Source organism: Sipha flava, unplaced genomic scaffold (genome assembly GCF_003268045.1).
Source record: "Sipha flava isolate LNK unplaced genomic scaffold, YSA_version1 80_pilon_pilon, whole genome shotgun sequence".
Lineage (NCBI taxonomy): Eukaryota > Metazoa > Arthropoda > Insecta > Hemiptera > Aphididae > Sipha > Sipha flava.
In genome coordinates, this window is record NW_020273622.1 from 1,292,833 (window position 1) to 1,315,647 (window position 22,815).

The 22,815-nt window shown below is 25.3% G+C and overlaps 1 protein-coding gene across 3 annotated transcripts; it reads right to left on the reverse strand.

Moving 5' to 3' along the window:
• Window positions 1–1,894: 1,894 nt before the first annotated feature.
• LOC112693127 (fatty acid synthase-like) lies at window positions 1,895–22,335 on the reverse strand. 3 transcript variants are annotated; one of them, XM_025568053.1, is made up of 34 exons: window positions 22,308–22,335; window positions 21,086–21,285; window positions 17,870–18,022; window positions 17,626–17,796; window positions 17,348–17,548; window positions 17,034–17,269; window positions 16,720–16,953; window positions 16,322–16,663; window positions 16,031–16,264; window positions 15,546–15,965; window positions 15,161–15,465; window positions 14,943–15,087; window positions 13,927–14,037; window positions 13,756–13,864; window positions 12,823–13,092; window positions 10,570–10,737; window positions 10,235–10,395; window positions 9,999–10,169; window positions 9,706–9,933; window positions 9,442–9,641; window positions 9,174–9,371; window positions 8,882–8,951; window positions 8,172–8,351; window positions 7,618–7,806; window positions 7,334–7,532; window positions 7,080–7,272; window positions 6,869–7,002; window positions 6,686–6,797; window positions 4,971–5,115; window positions 4,381–4,669; window positions 3,789–4,072; window positions 3,444–3,671; window positions 3,135–3,365; window positions 1,895–2,210 (listed from the first exon to the last, which is right to left on the reverse strand). In XM_025568053.1, exons 2-34 carry the CDS (start codon window positions 21,222–21,224, stop codon window positions 2,010–2,012), a joined length of 6,651 nt encoding a protein of 2,216 aa, XP_025423838.1. In that variant the 5' UTR covers window positions 21,225–21,285; window positions 22,308–22,335; the 3' UTR covers window positions 1,895–2,009. The 3 variants fall into 3 exon arrangements, with proteins under 3 accessions (XP_025423838.1, XP_025423837.1, XP_025423836.1); XM_025568052.1 differs by lacking the exon at window positions 22,308–22,335 and adding an exon at window positions 21,373–21,429; XM_025568051.1 differs by lacking the exon at window positions 22,308–22,335 and having other exon boundaries at window positions 21,086–21,426.
• Between the last annotated feature and the right edge of the window lie 480 nt (window positions 22,336–22,815).

Sequence of the window (22,815 nt, forward strand, 5' to 3'; positions counted from 1 at the left end):
ACACTAGTAGCATAAGGATAATTCATACTGTAAACTACAATAGCTTATTGAACTCTTATTTTAAAAAGTATATTATTATGGGTAAATTTATTATAAGGATTCCATTTTAATTACTACTTACATTGAGTGACGACAATCAGTACGATAAAATTCATTAATAGAAATATAAAAAAATTAAATTAAATGTATATATTTATAGATTAGTTACGCAAGATAATTTTTTTTTTTTTAATGTTTTATGTATTATATAATATATTTAATGTATATTTTTCTCTCTCTACAACAATATTTAATTGTGAATAGTTTTAACTATACACAGAATATATAATAATTATGAATTCTCAGGCTCTACGCGGTCATGTTTAGTAGTATCTATCCATAATCTGTTTTGCAGAATAAAATAAAAATAAATTATCAATTAATAGACTACTACCATAAACACACAGAACATATAGTTGGATTACGTTTACTGAATAACGTTCAGTTCTTGTATCTGATTTCGAGTTTATTGCTCCGCGGTTAACGATTAGTTTTTATAAATGTACGGTTAATTAAAATGAAAAAATAAAAATGAAAAAGGACGTTGATCTTTTAGATTAGTTTTTGCTTTATTCTATAGTTTTCTTATCTATAATATCATATTCAAATCGCATCTGTTATCAGCGGTTCTCTTATTCAATTTACAACAGTTCTTAAAGTTTCAGCGATTTATCAATAATTAAGTAACCCTGAAAAATAATTATGTCTTGCAAAATATTAATTGGAATAACTCCACTGGTTCCAATGGTGTATGTAATAGTCTATCAAATATAGTTGGAATAAGCTAAATGTACTTTTCACTATAAGCGTAAACTATAGAGAGGCAATTACCTCCCCCATAATTAAAAATTTAATTGAACAATGTCCCTTAGGTATTTTATAAATTTTAAATTTAATTTAATTGTTAATTAATTAGAAAATTATTTAAGAAAAGGAATTTTAGATTTAAAATAATTATTTTATCAAGAAAAGTATAATTTTTGAACTATTAACAATAGTAATAAAAAAAAAAAAAAGGGAATAATCAAAATGTATTTGTTCATTCACATTTTTCATCACAATACCTACATCATAGTGCATATTAAGTATATCTAGTTTAAACATAGGCATGCGCACAGGGCCTTACACTTAAAGTCTAAGGGCGCGTATTTTAACTGATGTTGCTGAAATTAAATATAGTTTATTCTAAAATATTTGCTAAAAAATAAATGTTGTTTTTTAATATAAAATATAAAAATTTTTTTTTTAAATTTTCGTGCAAACACTTATTATGATAATACAAAACAACAGCATATGATAGCTAAAAACATAAATAATGAAATCTATCTGAGAAAAATATTTGAGATTCAATGAAAGCATATTAATTGGGACTAATATACCACAATTTACATAATATAAAAAATTTAAGTAATGTTTATTTTATTATTTATACATTATAATTTGTTAAATATATCTATAAGTTTTGTTAAGATAGGACGCAAAAGTATTGTAGGCACTCTTTGGAAATTCAGGTCTGCGCATACATATTTCTTTAAATAGGTATACGGTACTTCAACATAAAATAAAGTTTATCCCCTCATAAAAATTGGTTATGTAGTTATATATGACCAATATATAAACTCATGCATCCACTCTCAAGAAAGCAATATCACAATAGCATTAACAAATGTTTTCATTCAGATTAGTGAGTGTCAGTTTTATTAATTTAAATTGTTTACTGTAAAATTGGATACATTTGGTCATATATATATAAGGTCGATAATTTAATTTTTAGTAGAAATTCAAAAGAAAATTATAAAAAGAAATTAATATAAATGAGTAAAAAAAAAAAAAAAAACACTGTTAATTATTTTAATAAATAATAAGCAATTTATTGAGAAACATAAATATTATTGAAGTATTAAGTATACTATGATATATATTTATCCGAGTAGATCGTTTCAATTGCTTAAAAATGTATTTATCTTACATTACACATTCAACGAATAATCAGTATAACCAGTGGCTTCAGCTAAAGAACGAGCATACGTATTTGATATTAAGCTATCTTTAGCGTCCGGATGATAATGCAATATATTTTTATTTACGGCCTGAATAAGTTTCTTTTCTGACAACAATTTGACAAATTCTTTTTCGTCAAATAAAATTAGTCCAGGTATATTAACGCAATACTGAAACAAAAATATATTGTTAGTACTTTTTAATACATTTTTAAATAATTTCCCTCTGTACTCATAAAACATGAGAATTATGTTATAGAACATACATGCAAAATCTAAAATGGAAATTTATTTCCACTTCAATATAACACACTGCAATAAAATTTATTTCCCTAACAATGAAAAATCAATAAGACTTCGGCCAATATAATATTATAGACCAACAAATGTAAAATTGGACATCACAAATTTGTCAAGTATCTAAATTGATATAAGATCTATATTTCATTCGACAATGTATTTATTTTTTTCTATCTGAGAATTTTTTATAGAAATATTATTTCAGTGAAAAAGATCAATTATTTTGAGATGTAAAATTTTATTTTTATTTCCTTATTCATATTATTTAATTTGAAATAGAAAATTAAATACAATAAGATAAAAAAACGTTTCTATTATATAAATTGTACCAGATTTAGAGAGGGAAGGGGAGAAATGATTATATTTGCTCCAGGTGCAGTTGGTATATAGAAACTCTTAAGTTAATAAAAAATAGAATCATGAATGTACCCCGTACTTTCACTTACATAAGGGTGCTGCATTTTTATAAGCCCTGGGCATCAAATTTCCTAGATTTGGCACTGTGTATAAGTACAATTTATGTTGTAAAATAATACCTACATTAATTTAATACATATTTAATATAAAATATTACATTAATTCAATAGTATACTTAATTTTAAAATATTTTTATTTGAAAATATTCATAAATACTTATTTAAAAATAGGTTATTTAATCGAATAATTGTTACTTAAGTGACTTTTAGTAAACTTAACTTAAAAGTACTAAAAATGAAAATATGATAAGAAATCATCGTTTAATATTAAATATTAAACATGTGTTGTTAGAGTTTATTGCAAAATGTATTTATTTACCTCAAATAAATTATGGAAGTATGATTTATCAAAATTCATAGTTCTACTGATCAACCTTATTTTTGAAATTATTCTGTTTGGAAGTGGCTTTATTGTAATGATAGCATTTAGTCTGGAACGTATTGCATTTAGAGCCTTAAAAGTTTTATCAGAATCCAATACATTGTTTGATGACAACAGTTTAGGCAACTCTATATTCCAACCGTTTTTCGTTGCTAGTTCTTTTGCGGTCTAAATACAATCAATGATAGTAAATTTCATAAATTGTACAATTCTACATATTTCAATGAAAATCTATATTGATATTACCGTTTCATTGATTGGGAAATAATTAAATACTAATTTAGCATTAACATTTCCAAATTGCATCAGACTTTTAGTCCAATCTTGAAACACATTGGGTATACCTTCCAATAATGTTAAGCTCACTGCAACGTTTTCTGCCTCCAATATTTGAGCCATTAAAATGCACACAGCACTACCCCAAGATTCACCAATCAAAGAAACCGTGCCGCATTTAGTAATCATTTTGAGTTTCTGTCGAAAAAAATTAATTAAATTGATTTTATATTAAAAAAAAAAAATTGAAGCATTGATATTTTTGCAAATTTATACAAAAAAAAATATTAATCAAAAATGTGTTGTGTTAGTAACCTGTACAAGTTTTATAGCCACATTTTCGATGGAATCAATGTTTTCGGGCAACCTTGCTTCGAATGTAGGATAAATGAGATTTTCATACAATTTTTTCATCCTCTGGGGCCGGAATCCCGTTACGACGAAAACTGGTAAAAATGCAACGTTATCTGCATATCGGAGACCGTTGGTGAACACTTCAACAAATTTGAACTCCTCCGTAATCATATCTCCAAATTTGTTCAGTTCATCAATTGTTTCAGGCAATTCCGTAATCATTTTCGAATACACTTCGGGGTTTACTATAAAATTAACATACAATATTTACCATTTTTGTTTCCATTTAATTGTATATGAATACATCATAGTCCAAAATAATATATTTTACTTTATTTATTTTTTTAAATTATACGTTATTTTTAAAGATATGATAATGAAGTGACAGAGTAAAGGAAACCAAATTATAATCAATAACTTTAAGAATTTAAATGGAATCAATGAACAGATTATTTCAAAATTATTAAAGAATAATCTTTTAGTTAAATACTAAACCTTAATTTATTACATTTTTTATTCTGAACTACGATCAAAATTTAAAAACTATTATTACCAGTTATTTCTTTATTATATTGAGAACATATTATCGTAGATGAAAAAGTGTTATCAAGGTTTATTAATATCTTATCCAATGATGGTAATATATTAGAAAATTTGGTTTCTGTAGCTATTGAACTCCATGAAATACTAATGGCGTTTGGGCAAACACCGTTTGCTCTTAGTTCCGCACAAATTTCCTCTCCACCGCTCATGATACATACAAATATTGGCTTTGAATCCCGTAAAAATGAAAGGCTTACAAGCGCATGTTGAATGTTGCGCATTTTCTCTATTTCATCGCTCTATTTTAACAATAAGTATTATATCAAAATCTAATAGTCAAAAACTTGCGTTGAATGTAAATTTTAGTATACTTTTAATAAGTTTAATTATTTTTCTTAATTAATGAACTATGTTTGGTATATAAAAATTAATAAAAAATAAAATAGTTTAAATTTTGTATAAATTATTACAAAGTTATTACCTAACTAAATACATAATTTTAAATTTTAAAACTGCAATTAACTGAACATTAAATTAAGAAATTAAAACTAAAGCAAAAAAAGTATGTTATATAAATGGTTATAATAATATGAATAATACCAATGAGGCAAAAAAAAATCCGCCAAGAATATTCGCTGCTGTTGTATCTTTTAATAGCTGAATTAAATCTTCCTTCGAGTTCAAGTTTGAATCCGATACTATTTGGATCATGATATTTTGGTATCGTGCCATAAGTATGTTAAACCTGGGGGTTCAAATCTCATTAAATGATTACATACACTACATTATAAATCTAATTTTATTAATATAGTTTAGAGTTATATAAATGATTTATATAGGCGATTGCTAAAAGTTCCACGGACGGATCGAATTATTTAAAAAAGGGTACTAGAAATTATGGGTAAACGAAAAGAACTATTAATTACAATACAAGCTTGGAAGCTTAAATATTGGACAAATTATGAAAAAAGATCAATAATACAACTTACTCCAGCTTATATTATAAGGAAAAAGAAATTAGAAGAAGAATATCTTGATTGAAGGCTAGTATAATAAAACATCAATTTAATTATTTCGGGTAACACTTGACAGAAAAAACATTGCCAATATGATATCCAATATTCGAAACGGACAGGAAGAAGAATAGTTTAGAGATGGGCAAAAAATATCAATGTCTTGGGTCGATATATCGATTTTTTAACATCAATGATTTGTTTTCGATTAATCGTTTAAACATCGAAGTTTATGTTCGAAAAGTTCAAATTTTTTTTGTTTGTATTATTTTAGTATGTAGTATACAAAAATCGTTATACAGATATAATCAGGACTCGTAAGTTCATGCACTAAAAATTGCATAAATAAGCATACAATAATGAACTAACATTTGATCAAATATGCATTAAAAATTATTAACTATGCATGAAAAAAAACGTTTAAAGATTATTTAAAATAATAAAAATTATCCATTTATATTTTTAAAAATAATATTTTTTCTTCGGTTATATTTTACTAAAATTATAATTAATAAACACACGTTGCAAAGAAAATAGATAGATTGCAATGGACACGCCAATAAAAGGAATATGGTAGTGGTGCGAAATAGCATTGTTTTCGTGGTACTGCTTTTAACTTATAAAATTTTATGTCATTTAAAAATAAAAATATTAATAAAATACTAAGATTTTATAAACAAGTTTGGAAAAGTAAATAAGAATGAATTCAAACATTTATTGATCTAATTTTTTTTTGACTTCTACAAAAAACAATTTCACTGAATTTACATAAAATAATATGTGCTGATAACTCAAAAAAAAAAAATCAACTATATGCCAAATATGCCAATACACACAAAACATGCAAAAACATGCTCTATTAAACATTAGATTTTTATAACTATTGTTATGAAACGGATTTTTATCTCAATTAGTATATTTTCCGATATAGCAAAGAAAACATGAAAATGCATGAACTTACGAGACTTGATTATAAGTATTTAATATGTTTTTAAAAAATATAAGTTAAATAATAGTATTTTAATTCTTAAATGTATTATTTAATCAAGAAAATAGTACACTATACAGATAATAAGGTGTGCAACAGATGACTGCTCTAGAAGGAAAACATTTTTTTTGAGGTTTTTAAACTTCGATGTTCTTAAACATCGATGGTTTTTCACCGATACAGCGAACACATCGATATTTTAAAAATCGATGTATCGATACATCGAATATCAATGTTCAAACAATTTTGCCCATCCCTAGAATAGTTGCATACCAAACAAGATGAATTAAAAATAGTTCATTCATGATACATACCTTCTTGATGCTGTAGTTGACATGGAGTATTTTTTTATCGCTACAACAATTTTACGAGCGCCTCTTACAACCAACCATTCCGCAAGATCAATCCACGTACTATATTTACTCCCTATACAATTTAAAAGTTGGAGCATACAATCAATCAACTATATATTTTATTTCTGGATCAATAATTCTTACCAATAATTATGTACACTCGATTTGGGTAGCATTGATATTTTTCATTATCTGAATTTTTCAGAGGCTTTCTTAGTGTCTTTTCTGTTTCTAAAGATAAAATTACTCGTTTCGATTCAATTCCTTGAGATGATAAACTGTTTTCAAAAGATGAATAGTATATCAAATAAATATCGATAGTTTAAAAACGAATTTAAATAAAGGATATAGGTACTTTAGTGATTTTATAGCTTCTTTCCCTGTGCAAGGCCCGGTTAAAACATGTCGGTCTAATGGCTTGACTATACCCATTTCAATTCCTTTTTGTACTTCATTTTGAACTTTAAGTTTTATTTCATCACTAGCGGCTAATAAACCATCAGGGCTCACAGCATAAAACCCAACAGAATTCAAAAAAAAAAGCATTCCTGAAATATTTTTATACTTAAATAAATACGGTAAACTAATAGTTAAAAGAAATTATCGTACCAAGTTTGTCTTTTTTTTTCATATCAGTTTTTGTTAATTGGAAAAATTTTCCGTAAGTTGCTAGTGTTCGAATTGATGCATGGAAATCGCTTCCACTGAGACAGTTTAAAATAATAGATATGCCTTTTCCCTTGGTTCGCATTTTAAGTTGTACTTCAAAGTTATTATTTTTATAACTGAGAATTCTTGATTCTGGTAACTTAAGACAATAACAAATACTCAGTACATTTAATTCATTATTTTTACTCACAGTTTAAAAATTGACAAACATTTTATGTTCTCACCGATGGAAATCGTTTCATTAATAACTTAGACTGCTCTACATTTTCAACTGTAGCATACACAGTATTTCCTGCTGCTAAAGCAATAGCTATAGCTGCTTGTCCAACAGTGTTAAATCCGGCATGCACAAGAACCGTATTTTCTATATACATATCTTTTGATGTTGTCAAAATAGTAAATATATAATACGCCTATTGGTCAATACATCAAAACTCAATTATAGTAATTATTTAATAAAGTTAAAGTAAAGTTATATGGATATTACAAAAGTTAAATTAAATAATGTACAAGATCAATTATGGAATAATTTAGAGATATTTTTATCTATAACAAATTTAATATTTGTTATAATTGTTTATTAATTTAAATTATGATGATTAAAATTCAGTATTTTATTTAGTAAATTAATCGAATATTTATTAACACAATAAGGAAATAATAATAATTTGATACAATCACAAAACCATGTGACAAGACATATTTATGTCTTGTAATGTTTATTTTAAACAATTTTTTTCAATGAAGGTAAATTAAAATTAAATTTGTCAATTTATACCAATGAATAGGAAAGTGGAACAGTAGCTGCATCTTCTAATGACCAATCTGATGGAATTATCCATGATAAACAAGGATCAGGTGAAATTTTTTTTGAAGTGTTTTTTTCAAATGGTGCAATTCCCATGACCATTTTACCATCAGTGGTCTTGCCAGAATATTCCAAATGGCCAAGTTCATTCTACAAAAATAAAATAAAAAATGTATTTTTACTAAACTGTATTGATTAATTTTAGAATCTCATATGGAGACAGAATGAGGGAGCAGTGCCGATGAGTTTTTTCAGTAGATTTTTTTATTAGCCATCTCTTTGTCTGAATAAAAAACTGTCTATAGAATAATATTGTTATCCCCCTGTGTAAAGGACAACAAAAAACCACTGTAATGTCAAAACTTCTCTTGCTCACAGTAGTTTAAAAACAACTGATATCAAACCAGCCTAATGGTAGTTAAAAAAAAAAAAAAAAACAAAGAAAATGAATAATTAAGAAATGTTGAAAAATTTAACAATAATAAAATAAATAGTTAGAGTACTATTGTTAAACAACATTGTGTCTTTTCTTGTAATAAACCTTAACAAAAAAATTATTTTTTGAAGGTCACGATGATTATGATTATTGTTAATAAATATTGTAATAGGTTTCTGCACTTTTAGTTTTAAATTATACATATATCTTATACAATTAATAATACTTAAATAGTTCAGCTTACGTCTATATCATTGTTTACAGTTATATCCTGGAAGTTAATTCCCAAATATTTAACTTTCAAGCCATCTAATCTGAAATTTATGAATTTATTACTTTGGTTATTTAAAAATAACTCTTAAAAATAATTTTCAGTCAATAATGTATAAATTAATATTTTCATACATTTTAAAATATAAACAAACTTTTATTTCAAATATATATAGAATGCAATCAATTAACCATAGAAAAATTTAAAGGAATTTAAACAAATTTTGTTATAAGGAATAAAAATGTTTTATAAATGCCTTGCTTACGTAAGAGAATTAATGTGAGATGTAGAATCGTTATTTAAAGATATATTAAGACTTGAGTTGTCTATAATATATCTGATGATTGTACCCCATTCTCCATCTTTATAAATGTTTATGAACAACTGCTTGCGCAATTGTTCAGTATAAAATACATTATCAACATTGAAATCAGGACCGGACTTATCCAAAACAAAAACAAATCTAGAAAATAAAAAAAGGATTTTATATTTTCTATTTACTTTCAAGTTAATAAATACTAAGCCTCACTAACCTTATAATTTTTGATTTATTCCTGTACAATATTTCTTCTACAAACCGTGTTATCTTTACATATGGCACAACTTTTGTAAAAATGAATAAATAACTTTTTGTTATTTTACATTCTGATAAAGCCATTTTAATGTCATTATTAACTTTTTTAATATCAATAATATTTTTCAAGTATATACTGCTGACTTTTTTGTTTATGACCTAAATATTTCAAGGTACCCAAGTTATTCTAATGTTTTCATTAAAAAAAATTATTTAATTAAACCTTTTTAATCAATATTAAATATTTTCCATTAATATTTTGCTGTATAATAACATTCCATTCTTTATTATTAAGGAATGGTTCGTCTGATGATACTAATAAATGAACATTTTTTGTATTTTTTAAAATCAAAGTGACTAATTCCATTTTATCTTTTGATACTAGTAAAATGTTGTGCTTCTTGTTTGTAAAGTTTTGTGCATTAAAATTATCCAAAGATTTAATTTCATGCTTTAAAATCAAAAATGAATTTTAAATATCTTAAAAATAAAAAAAATTTTCTACAACAAACTAACCTGAATTCCTGTCTGAGTGTCAAATATTTGCTTTACTATTGGAATATACTGAGCCATTAATTGATCATCATCATTGTAGTATATATTGTAAATATTCATATTAGGATTTAATTGATATTTTTTAGATTCAAATATTATTTGCGTACAATTATTAATAAAATTAATTTCATTCTAAAAAAAAAAAATGTATATTTTTAAAAAAAAAATTTTTTAGATTTTTAATGTAGATAATAAACCTCAAAGTCAGGATTCGTTAGTTTTATAAACCGTTCTTCTTCAAATCGTACTTTAAAAGGATTTAATGCACTTATAGACATTGGTTTAATTTCTGGATGTAATATATATATTCCATTGCCATGAATTTCATTAGTTTTAAAATTGTAATAAATGGGAATATCTGAAATATTTATTAAATATACATTTGTATAAGCATTTTCTAAAAAAAATTTTATAGTGCAATTACATTAATTGAAAAAATACAATATTAATTATTTTGAATTATTAATATACATAAAACATCAATTATCAGTAATATTAACATAGATGATAAGTTTTACAATTTTAATCATACCTGTTCCAATACTATTTTTGAATTTTGATGGATCAATATATAACTGTCGAATTGTTGATATATCTGCCGGATTGTCATTATTTTCCATATTTTTATGTACGAGGAATGTAAAAATTCCATTAAGAAAACACATCCAATCATTAGTCCACTTAACACTTCCTCGATATTCTTTGAAAATAATAATATAAATATTAATATTAATTATTTTTTAAATTATTATGATTATTCTCATTATTTATTAAAATAAATTAGCTCTACATAAAACTACAAATTTTTCTTAATGCATTCCTTCTTTTATTTTTTTATATTCAGTTACAATTTCATTGACTATAAACACATACAAGAATACCTACATCTCGTGATTATATTTTAATTCGAAACCGGTCGTACTTTACAAATATAGTAATTCTTCAGGCTAAGCATTTATTTATTTATTTATTTCTATATATAAACTATTTGTTTATTTATTCATATATTATTTATTTATTATTTATTCAGGACAGCTTCGACTAGATGATTATTATCTTAACAGTATTACTAATTAGTACCATATTAATAAATACATATTAGTTCATGGTTATTAAATAAAGTTATATACATAGATAATTTTAAGGAAAGATATCATATCATTTTTTTTAGGTTGTTTTCAATAATTCCTAGGGATTCATAAAGGTTGTCCGGAATTTTTTTGTTTTTTCTTATTTCCGTATAGGCTCAGCAGTGGATGAACAGGTATTTGACAGAGAAATACACCACATATTTGGCACAGTGTGGGTTCGTCTTTACTCATTAGATGGCCATGGGAAACTCCTATTCGAAGTCTATAGATAATTATGTCGTCTCTGCGATTGAGTATTTTGGGTTTGGACTAATAGATGGTGGTGTTATTTATTTTTCTTCGCCATTCAAGTTCCCATAGGTTGAAACAATGGTTGTTCACGTTTCTATGAATGTTAATTAGAGAGGAAATGAGCATAATTCTATCATGGGATTCTTGACAATTTATCGAGCTAACTCGTAAGCTTTCTCGTTGTCTATGTTACAATCCCACAATCGTCTGGAGTATATATAAACCTTATGTTTTTATTGAATTCAGATATTAAGTTGCTTATTTTGATTGCTAAGGTATTTTAATGGAGGTTTTACTTGATATTATAAAGAGCACTGAGTGAGTCGGAATAAATTTTGATAGTAGGATTCGTTAATTGCGATGTTAATTTAACTACCTCAAAGAGAGTTAGTAGCTAGAGCAGATAAATGCTATTTTGATCTAATAATCTGTAAGGTGTGGATAGGTTTTTATATATGATAAAGATAGAGATTTCAACTCCAGTGTTGGTTTTGGTAACATCAGTACAAATTTGTAAGCTTGTATTAACAAAAAAAATTTGGGGGTTTCCAAGGATGGATCATATATTATTATATTTATGGTTTGTGAAATTTATATATGTTATTAAAGAATAATATGTCTACAAAAATTTTTAATAAGCTACATATTTAAACTAAAAAGTGTGGATCACTTTTAAAAATTAAATATCTGTTTAACTAATTCATTTTCAAAATATACAATTAACTGAATTCTTAAAAAAATTAAAACAAGAATAAACATTATACTTTATTTCAATTTTTAATAGCATTGAAATTTGTATTTAATATTTGTAGATATATTAAGGTCATCAAACATGTTTAAATGTAAAATAAAACTATCTAATTCGGTTTAATTAAATTTAGTCAAAAAAAAAAAAAAATAAATTTATACAAAAATTGTTTTCCAAAACATAGCATTTAGAGTTAGCTTTAACTGTCAACATACATTAGGTTTACATATTACATTACATATATATATATATATATATATGTCTTATAAAAAATTATTTTTGGTAAAATTCCTATATTAAATGTGAGCATTTTCACTAATAAAATGAAATACTTAATAATACTCAAAAATTATAAAAGAAAATAATTTATATAATTTAAATGTTAATTTATTCAAATTTATTAAATTTATAAACTTTATCTATTAGACTTATATTTTAATAAAACTAATAATTTCAATGCTAAATTAAAGAATAATATGAATGTAAAATATGCATCCATAATTGTTAAACACAATTTATTATTAACTTATCATCATTTGTTCCTAATAATACAAATTTATAATTATTTAATAATCAGTAATAGTTTAAATTATAGTTTATAGGAATAGATTATCATTGAAAAGTGTATTATATATTAATAATAAATAATATCTACCTTCAAAATGTAAGTCAATATTTATGACGGTTTTAAACTCTTCCCCGATCTTATATCCAATATGTTCTAACGATGTGTATAAGTCATGTTTTGATATTGAACTATGCGGTAAATCAGAAACTATAATTGGGTACTTCAGTTTAGGATTAATTGGAGCCATATCCAATGCATCTGGTCGATATACTTTACCCGAAAGTAATACTTCACTACCAAAGCATACTTCAAAATAACCAGTTCCACATTGTATAAATGAATAAAATTCCATTTTATCTAAAATTAAAGATATTCAAAATTAATATATAACTACTTAATTCTGATTAAAATTTCTAATCAATGTCTATTTCTAATCATACAATTTATGATGTTATATTATTAACAGAATAATTAAAAACTCATATTACTTTCTATCTATATACATTTATAGTATTATATGATAACTAATAATTTAAATATTTTTGCTGTACATTATACACAATTATTGATATATGATACATTTTTTATATTTGACTAATTTACTAAATTTTATTAGGTAATTTTTAAAAAGAAAAATCATTTACATCTTATTTTAAACTTTGTCACTGTGATTATGAATTTATTCTTGGTTTTATTAAACGTGCCTATAATATTTGTCGAAAATACTTTTTTCATAAACTAACATAAATAACTATAAACAATAAAAAAATATTTTAACTATAAAAATAACATTTGTTATAAAGTCAAAGCAAAGTATAGAAATGAACACATCTAAAATATTTTTAATAAAATAAACAATGGTAATAATTATTAGTAATAGTGGACATGGAAATCGTAATTAAAAAATCACATTTTTTTAGTTTATATTCAATTTTATTCTGGAATTATCAACTTTTCAATAAAAATACATCTTAATCAGTATTACAAATGATAATAATAAAAATAATTTAACAGACTCACCATTAATAAACATCTCGATATTTTTTCGAAAATTTAGATCTTGAAACACAACGAGCTCGTCATAATATAATTCATTTTTCATTGTGATAAATGTTTTCCAAACATGACACTAAACATTACACATGTTATGAAGATTGAACATTTAAATTTTATAAAGATTTCACAACTTACTAAAAGCACTGCATTAGGTAATATATATCGTCCATTTATTTTATAATCAGCTAAAATATTGTCATTATTTAAAACTATTTCAAATTTTCTCTCTCCTGGAACTCTTAAAGACTGAAAATATAATATATAAAATATTTTATTAAGTTAATTTTCTATTGACATATTTATTTAGAACTACTCTTATTGATATTATTAAATTATAATTTATGTTGAAATGTAACTACAATTTCACAACAAAAAAACAGTTATATTTTGTTATGAAAACTAAGTCAATTATACTTTTAACTGATATTTAATCATGAAATATTTACTAAACACAGAATAGTTTAGTGTGGTTTTTTGGGAAAATATTTTATAGGCAAAAGTATCAAGAATATTAACTTATATCAAAATTATTCACGCACAATGGATTATAACAATGAATCCCAATGACCTGAATTCTAAATTAATAAGTATCACCGAATTCATATTCTTTGGTTAATTGTGTCATAAAGGTAGTTCACAATGTGAGCAGTTTCCTATAGTTCTTAAGTTCTTAAAAAAATGATTTACACATATAAAGGGTAAAAGTTTCTCTTTATGAATGGCATGATAAACAAGATAAACTAGTTGGAGAGTAATTATCCTAATATTAACCATAAAAAATAAAAAAAATTTACTATCCCACGCTAGTGATTTGATTAGTTAAGTTTTTTTTTTTTTTGCATGATTCGAAATATATTTGCATTGCAGTAGCCCCTCATAAGAATAATTACTAAGCTTTAACATATTGAAATTTTCTTGTTAGTTGAATACATTTGGATTTTTTAATTCCATCAAGTTTTATGAAGAGTTAGTTTTAATTTATTAGTTATACTAAGTTTTAATATAATTAAATATAAATTTTAAACTTCTACAAAAATAATTAAAATAACCTTGTAAATATTTAGTACAGCAATTTTTCATATCTACCTTACCTATAGGTATATAACAATTGTATTATTTAAGTAATCTATACAAAATATAATAAAACTTACTCCTTGTATCATACTCTTTAATACCCATGTTTCTGAATGGTCCCAAGGAAATATAGAATGTAAAGTTTGGGTTTTTCGACTAACCGGATAGTTTATTGGTGGGTAAAAAGCAACAATATTAGGGCTCATACCATTATTATACATCCTATTAATGACACAATAAATGTTATATTATATATTATCTCAAAATTATTCCTTAAAAAAAATAGTTCACTTGCTTTCCAAATGCAGTTAGCAAAAATCTAACAGAATCCTTAGAATTTTTTTGTGTGAGAGGTATATTTGTAACTTTATCGGATAATGATCGTTTCAGGATAGCTTGTAAAAGACCATGAGGAGCAATTTCTATAACAATAGCATCTTCAGGTATATGGCGAGATGCTTCTTCAAATAAAACTTGCCCCAGTAGGTTGTTAGTGTGATACTCGGGTGAGCTTGTTTGAGCTAGTTCATCTCCCCATTTAGACTCGGGTATGGAACTACTCACCCACTTTGATGACCGAGGCATTGGTTCGGGTATTACCTTAAGAAAGTAGCAAACAATTATGACATGTCTAATATGCTTTTTTTTTAAATATTAAAAAAAAAAAACACTTAAATTACCTCTTTAAGATATCTGAGTAAGGTTGGAGCAGCTGGCTTAATATATTGACTGTGATATGCAATATTGGAAACATTAACAGCCTTAGCAAATATTCCTTCAGATTTTAGTTGTTCAACAAAACTTTTTACACTAGCTGTTGGTCCAGATAGAGTACTACTGTCAGACGCATTGTGACAAGCAACTTCGATATCATGTGGAAGTCTATCTTTGATTTCATTATACCCTAATCCTATTGCTGCCATCATTCCATCAATGAGTTCTGTTTCTATTGAAGCTCGACCTCTAGCATGTGCAGCGAGTATCATTTGTTCAGCTGTAAAACAGCCATCAGCGTACGCACATCCTAGTTCTCCAACTGAATGACCAATCATACCATCAGGTATTACATCGATACTTTTCAACACATCCACGAGACCTATCTATTTAAAAGGTTAAATTAAAAACAATATTTTAATTTATATAAGTGAATTGTTTTTTAATAAACCTGTATTGCAGCTATTCCAACAAACGAGTTTAATATATTATCAAAAAGTGTTGGGTCTTCACTGGTTAATATATCAATGAGATCAACACCCTTTGGCTTTAATATAGCTTCACATTTACTTATGGACTCAGCAAATACAGGAATACTTAGCAGTTGTTTTCCCATGCTATTCCACTGAGATCCCATTCCAGAAAATATGAACCAAATAGGCCTTTTTACCAATGCTGGAAGATACTGTGAAAAATGATAAATAATAACTACCGATGAAACAATAATTTATTTGTCACTTACTGATACTTCAGGTGACCCTTCACTTATATCAGGTGCTATATAGAAACTTCTGAAGTAATGAGCATTTAGAGATTTATAAAAAACATTTTGTAAAAGAGCTGCAAATTCTTCATCCATTTGGACATTTTTTATCTGATCCACTAATTTTAAAACACCTTGTTCATTCCGACCCGATGCTAATATAAGTCTAGGTAAACCATCTTCAAACATTTCATTGTTTTTGTAGATATTTTTCTTATCCTTCTTATTTTGTTTTAAAATTACATGACTAAAAGAATTACATAAACCAAATGAGCTAACACCAACAATATCTCCTTTCAATGGAGTTTTTTCTGTGACAACCTAAAAACAAAATAAAATTATGAAATTAACGGTCAAAAATCGTATTTTTCACAAACCTTTATTTTTCCAGATATAAGAGCAGGACAGTCAGGATTTGGTTCTGAGTAATTAATATTAGGAGGTATGTAACCTGTATCTAAAACAATAAGCGCCTTTGCTAACGAGACTAAGCTGGAAGAAGCTTCAGCATGACCAACATTACTCTTTACGGAACCAACATTTAAAGGTTCTTTTCTATTAGGAGTACAAAACACTTCACTCAAAATATTTAGTTCCATTGCATCCACTTTCTATAAAAATAATATACAAATACCTAATAATTATATAAATACGTATGACGATTAACAATAATCAAATTTGACAGATATACCTTAATACCTAGCCCTTCACCTTCAATATATGCAACTTCAGCCGGATCTACTTGAGCTTCCTTATAAGCATTTAAAAGAACTTCTTTATAAAGATTATCAGAATAATGATATAATAAATTATTTGTCTCTCCAAATATGCCAGTAGCGTTTAATAAAGTTCCATAAGAACGTTTGGCTTCAGTTGATTTTTGTATCAAAATTGCTACGCAAGCTTCTGCTCTATTCATTCCATGTGCTAAAAGTTCATACAAATATATTAATTTATTTTAAACGTGGTGTCTGTATTTGTGTGTGATTTTATTAATAAATATACCGTCTGCGCTAAATGATCTTGTTTCGTTTGAATTATTCAGTCTTCCTAGTCCTTCTAGTTGAAGTGATATATTGGGGTTTAAGCATAGGTTACATGATCCAATTATAGCTGCATTAATCAATCCATCTTCAATCATTTTCTTTGCTCTCATAAGAGCTTGTGTTCCACCAATCCATGTAGCATCAGTTGTATAACTAGGTCCTGTGTTTCAATAAAATATTAGATAGTGAGCATATATACTATTTGTCATATAGATACATAAAGTTGTCAAGGTTCACCATTTAAGTTAAGTGTATACGATAATCGATTAGCTTGCATAGCTCTATTATGTCCTAAAAGAGCAAATCCTTTTTGGTGTGTATCAAAGACTTCGAAAAATTCGGATTCACTTACACACGAACTCATAAATACAGCAGTATTAGTTCCAGATAGATCAGCTGGGTTTATACCTTAAATATCAGAGAAGTTAAAAATCCAGTCAATGTATCAACAAATATGTACTTTTATGTAAGATTAGATTACCTGCATCAACTATTGCTTCTATGGATCTTTCTAAACTAAGTCTAGTCAATGCATCTAAACTTTCAGCCATTTTTCTGTGTATTCCAAAAAATACACAGTCGAATTCCTCAGGCTTTCGTATCTTACCAACTCCATATGGTGTTCCTAATTTACCTAAATAAACCAAAAATATTAAGAATTAAAACTTAGTTTTTTTTAAGAATAAATATACAAATGGTTATAAATAATTTTTTTGAATGACCTGACAATGATATTATTCATCATAGTATTAAAATGTATATCCAAAGAATAATACTGGTTGTTCTATAATTTATCTTGTCTAGTTTTACCTATTTATGGGACTCTAACGGTAACTAAACGATTGCCAAATATATATTTAATAAATATTTTTAATTTGACGGTTATAAGTGGACTTCAATACTTTTACATGAAATATACTATATTACAATAATAAAAATACTTGATTGGCAAACTAATAAAATAATATAATTATAACATTCAGTTGCACCTCGCTGCATATTGTTACATCCCGCGCGACGTAATTATATCAAATTTTTAATTTTAACCATGCGATACATGAGTCTGGATGGATGGATCTCACTAAATCCTTGGTATAAATATTTCTTCTCTCTGATACTGTGTAAGTCTACTACTTGAGGATCTAATTACAGCGCTAAGAGAAAAGTGGGAAATTGTGCATTAGGGCAGCTGATTGATTTTCCCCATTGCCAGAACACTAACACACAAAAACACTAAATCAACACTAACTTCAAAAATACAATTATTAGAATATGGTATATTACACAATGTACCAAAGATATTTTCCCGGAGAAAAGTGATTCAAAAAAATATAAATAACAACCGTATGAATAATATGACCATACAAATAATAACAGTTAATTAATGACAGTATAAATAATAACTCATTTGAAATATCACAACAAACATTACAAACATGCAATTCATAATATATTTATATATTTAGATATTTTATCGTTATTACATATAGATTACATTGAAATCAAAAGGTGTTATAACTTTAATTTATTAACACATTTCTATAAATTAACATTTAAAGATTGACAAGATTGACAGTTAATACTTTGTTTAACAATATACCTAAGTACACTATACTTCATAGATGTATAAACTATAAAATATTCATAATTTATTTACATAGTATGTACGTATAATGCGTAATAATAATAAAGTAATATAGAATAATATATATTATACTAAAGTATACCATAATAATTATGGTATACGATACACCGGTGTACACAAATTGCCTTCTAAATCTAGGTAGATAACTTTCTATTATTATTGAATCATTTCCTGTTGTTTTGGAGTAGTCTCCTAATATACACATACTTGAATTGCTCCTATAGCTTGGCCATTGTCCATTGAATCTATTGAACCGATATAGTAATCCATTACTTATGCGATAGGAGAATTTATCTTATTTTTAAATCTTATCTGGTACATAATGATTAATTTCAAGTGGTTACTGGCATAGAGTAAAATGATGTTCACACGTGAACGTTCATTTACTTATATTTTAAATAACAATACATATTTAATAAACCCAAAATCTTTAAAATTTATTACCAGATAATATTTTTAATTACCTATTTATGATTGTTGGCATCAAAGTAGGTATTGTTTGTAAAAATAAAGTTAATTTGACAGTGTGACATGTCAAACACGCAATTTATATCAATGACTTTAACTTAATATCAAAGTCAATTCGAGTAAATGATAAATTTTAAATGAGGGGATATTCGAATAATGTATTTTTTTTTTTAATTTACGGGAAATAATTTGAAAAATTAACTTGAGACAATCCGAGTACACACTTGTAACAATTATCAGATAAAAATCTATCTAAAATTTAAAGGTTATTGAGGACTAGAATACTAAGTGTCATCAAACTAGACGAAATAATATGACCACTTATTAGTACCATATATATTATGTTGAAATCATTTTATTTGAGCTATTTATAAAAAATATAAAATTGAAATTTTCATATTTTCTAAATTATTTGTTTGTAATTTAATAGGTCATTCCTTATGTATGTATCTTATTTTTTAAAGAAAAAATAGTTGAACTTTGCGTCAAATAAACATTTTATGAACATTTGAATATAAAATGTTGAAAAAAAAAACGATAAAAATCAAGAAAATCCGTTATATTTTTGTAGTCGAAATTTCACAAAATTTTCAAATATTTATTGAACTACTTGTACATAAGACTTAAAAATTGGATACAACAAGTTATAATAAGATTTTGTTGTAAAAAATTAATTACTAACAAGTCGCTAAAATAATTTATAATCGTTACAAGATGAAATTTTGAAGAAAACAAATATTTCAATGAATTTCTATTAATGATATTAGTTATTTAGCCAATGAAATTTTGTATATTCTAATTATTTTAATTTGAGCTATTTAAAGGTACAGTAGAGCGTCGATTATCCGCACTACAAAATTTTTGAGTACAAATTTATTTTTAGTTTAATTTAATTTAGTTTTATCATTCGTTATGTTATATCATGTACTATAATGTTATATTATATATATATGTAATTTTTTATATTATGTATGAATATTATATTTAGTATTATATTTAGTAAATTAGTTTTTAACTTTATATTACAATTTTCAATGGTTGTTTGATTATCCGCACAAATCGATTATTCGCACCCCCTTCGGTCCTAATTAGTGTGGATAATCGACGCTCCACTGTACTTGAAACTTCAAATTTCAGACACCATTTTTTTGTTTCAAAAGTTAGAATATTATAAATTTAACCTAACTATAGAAAAATTTAGTTTTTTTAGTATATCAACCATTTTTAGAAATTTAAACTGATCCACCCAACCACTTTCTTTCAGAGTAATTTTTTCGAAAGCAAATGTAAAATTGCTTTTAATTTAAGAAACTAATATAGCAAAACCATTAAATTATTCCTGTATCACCCCGAACGATTTTCACCCAACCTAGGATTTTAACCTTATTTATTTCTATAATCATACATAAAATTATTATTTTATTATTTTAACTTAATATAAACATATAGTTATTATAATTAATATAGAAATGTTCATAACAACCTAAGAAATTATAGTAAGCCATTTAAATATTATTTTATTTAATATTCTGATATCAAACATATTGAGCAAATATTCTTTAAAGAGTAAAATTAATGTCTAACCTGGTTTCCAACGTCTACTATCTGTAGTCACTCCATTTGCTTTGTCAAACAACATGTTTTTTAACTCGTCCAAATTGTTGCATTCCGGAAAAAGACCACCAATACCTGATATCACCACTTCAGTTTTAGGCTCCGCCATTTTCAGCTTAAGATCAAGTCTTTTTATGCTGTTCAGGCGTACAGTTTCAAATTACCAACAACTAAAATTCAAAATTCAAATAATACAATTGTTCTAAGAGATTAAATTAAAATTAAACGTTCATCAAGAGTATTGTTTACGATTTCACCTGAATTTTTGACAAATGAAATATGATTTATAGTTTACTTCGGTACAAAGTGGTATCACCTATTAAATTGTTTTATGAATCCGTTCAATTTTTGGTTAATTAATTATTATTCAAAATTGTACGATAAAAGGACTTTGTGTTCCGGTAATAATCACAAAGGTTAAAATTTGCAATTCACATGAAACGTTTATGGAGTTAATAACCAGAATAATTGATCATTGATTGCCTTCAAATTTGTTTTCGGCCATAATAACGTTGTTAAATTATCGACATTGAAAAAACTAAAAACTATGTAGTCATTATAATACCTTTTAACTTTAAAGTCATTATTAAAATAATTCATTTAATAAACAAATAAAATTAATTAATTAAAAACAAATAATACGGATATTCCTTTATAAGTTTTATAGTTAGTATTTTAGATATATATATATATATATATATATAGACATGAAGCATTAGACATTTGGAACATTTGAACATATTGAACAAGTGTTAAAATTAACTGAAATTTAAATTGAATATATTTAAATAATGTAAAACTACTTACAACATGAGGATTTTTCAATAACTAATAAAATAAAATGATACAAATGTAATTTCTTGACATTTTTTTTTCGAGACCACAAGTTAATTTAGTTTCAACTCGTAATAATCTAAGTACGAAATCCTATCTTAGAAGTTATTAGAAATATTCGTAGTAATTCCTATTGTAACTATACCTGTTGATGTATTAAATATTAAATCATAATATTTGAAGATGTGAACTTTTTATGATTGGTATTAATACTAAAATTAGGTCTAATTTAGATTATTTTTTCTCGTAATTTTGACGAAAAAAATATAATTTTATTGGATTAAAAGTAACATGAAAAAATGAATATAGTCAAAATATATACTCAATATTATAATATGCTTAAAATAAATAAACTTACTTATATAAACAAAACCAAATTTTGTTACACATACAAATTTAATCATTTTTCATTGTATTTGTCAATTTAATTATTTAATGTAGATGAAAGACTAAACTAAAAATGTTTAGGTATATAACAATAGGTCATATATTAGTACTCAAGAATCAAAACTTAATTTATTCACTATGGAATAATTGCATTGTTAATTACATTGATCTTAACTGTAGGATTAAAATATTTTGGTTACAAAACGAAAATCAAAATTAAAACAGTAAACAATATTATAATATCAAAAAAATATTTTACTAATTTTTCCTATAATATAAGCCACAATTTTAAACTAACGTAGACAATTTGAAAAGTACTAATACATAATAAGTACTATAGTAAATAATAATAAATACATTTTACTACACGGCCAAGATGGATAACTCCAAGTTTCTAGAAGGTCCATTCTTAGAACTTTAAATTTTAGCCGGTTATAACATATAATCAGTGCCGCAATAACCAGGTGTGTTGTGTGTGT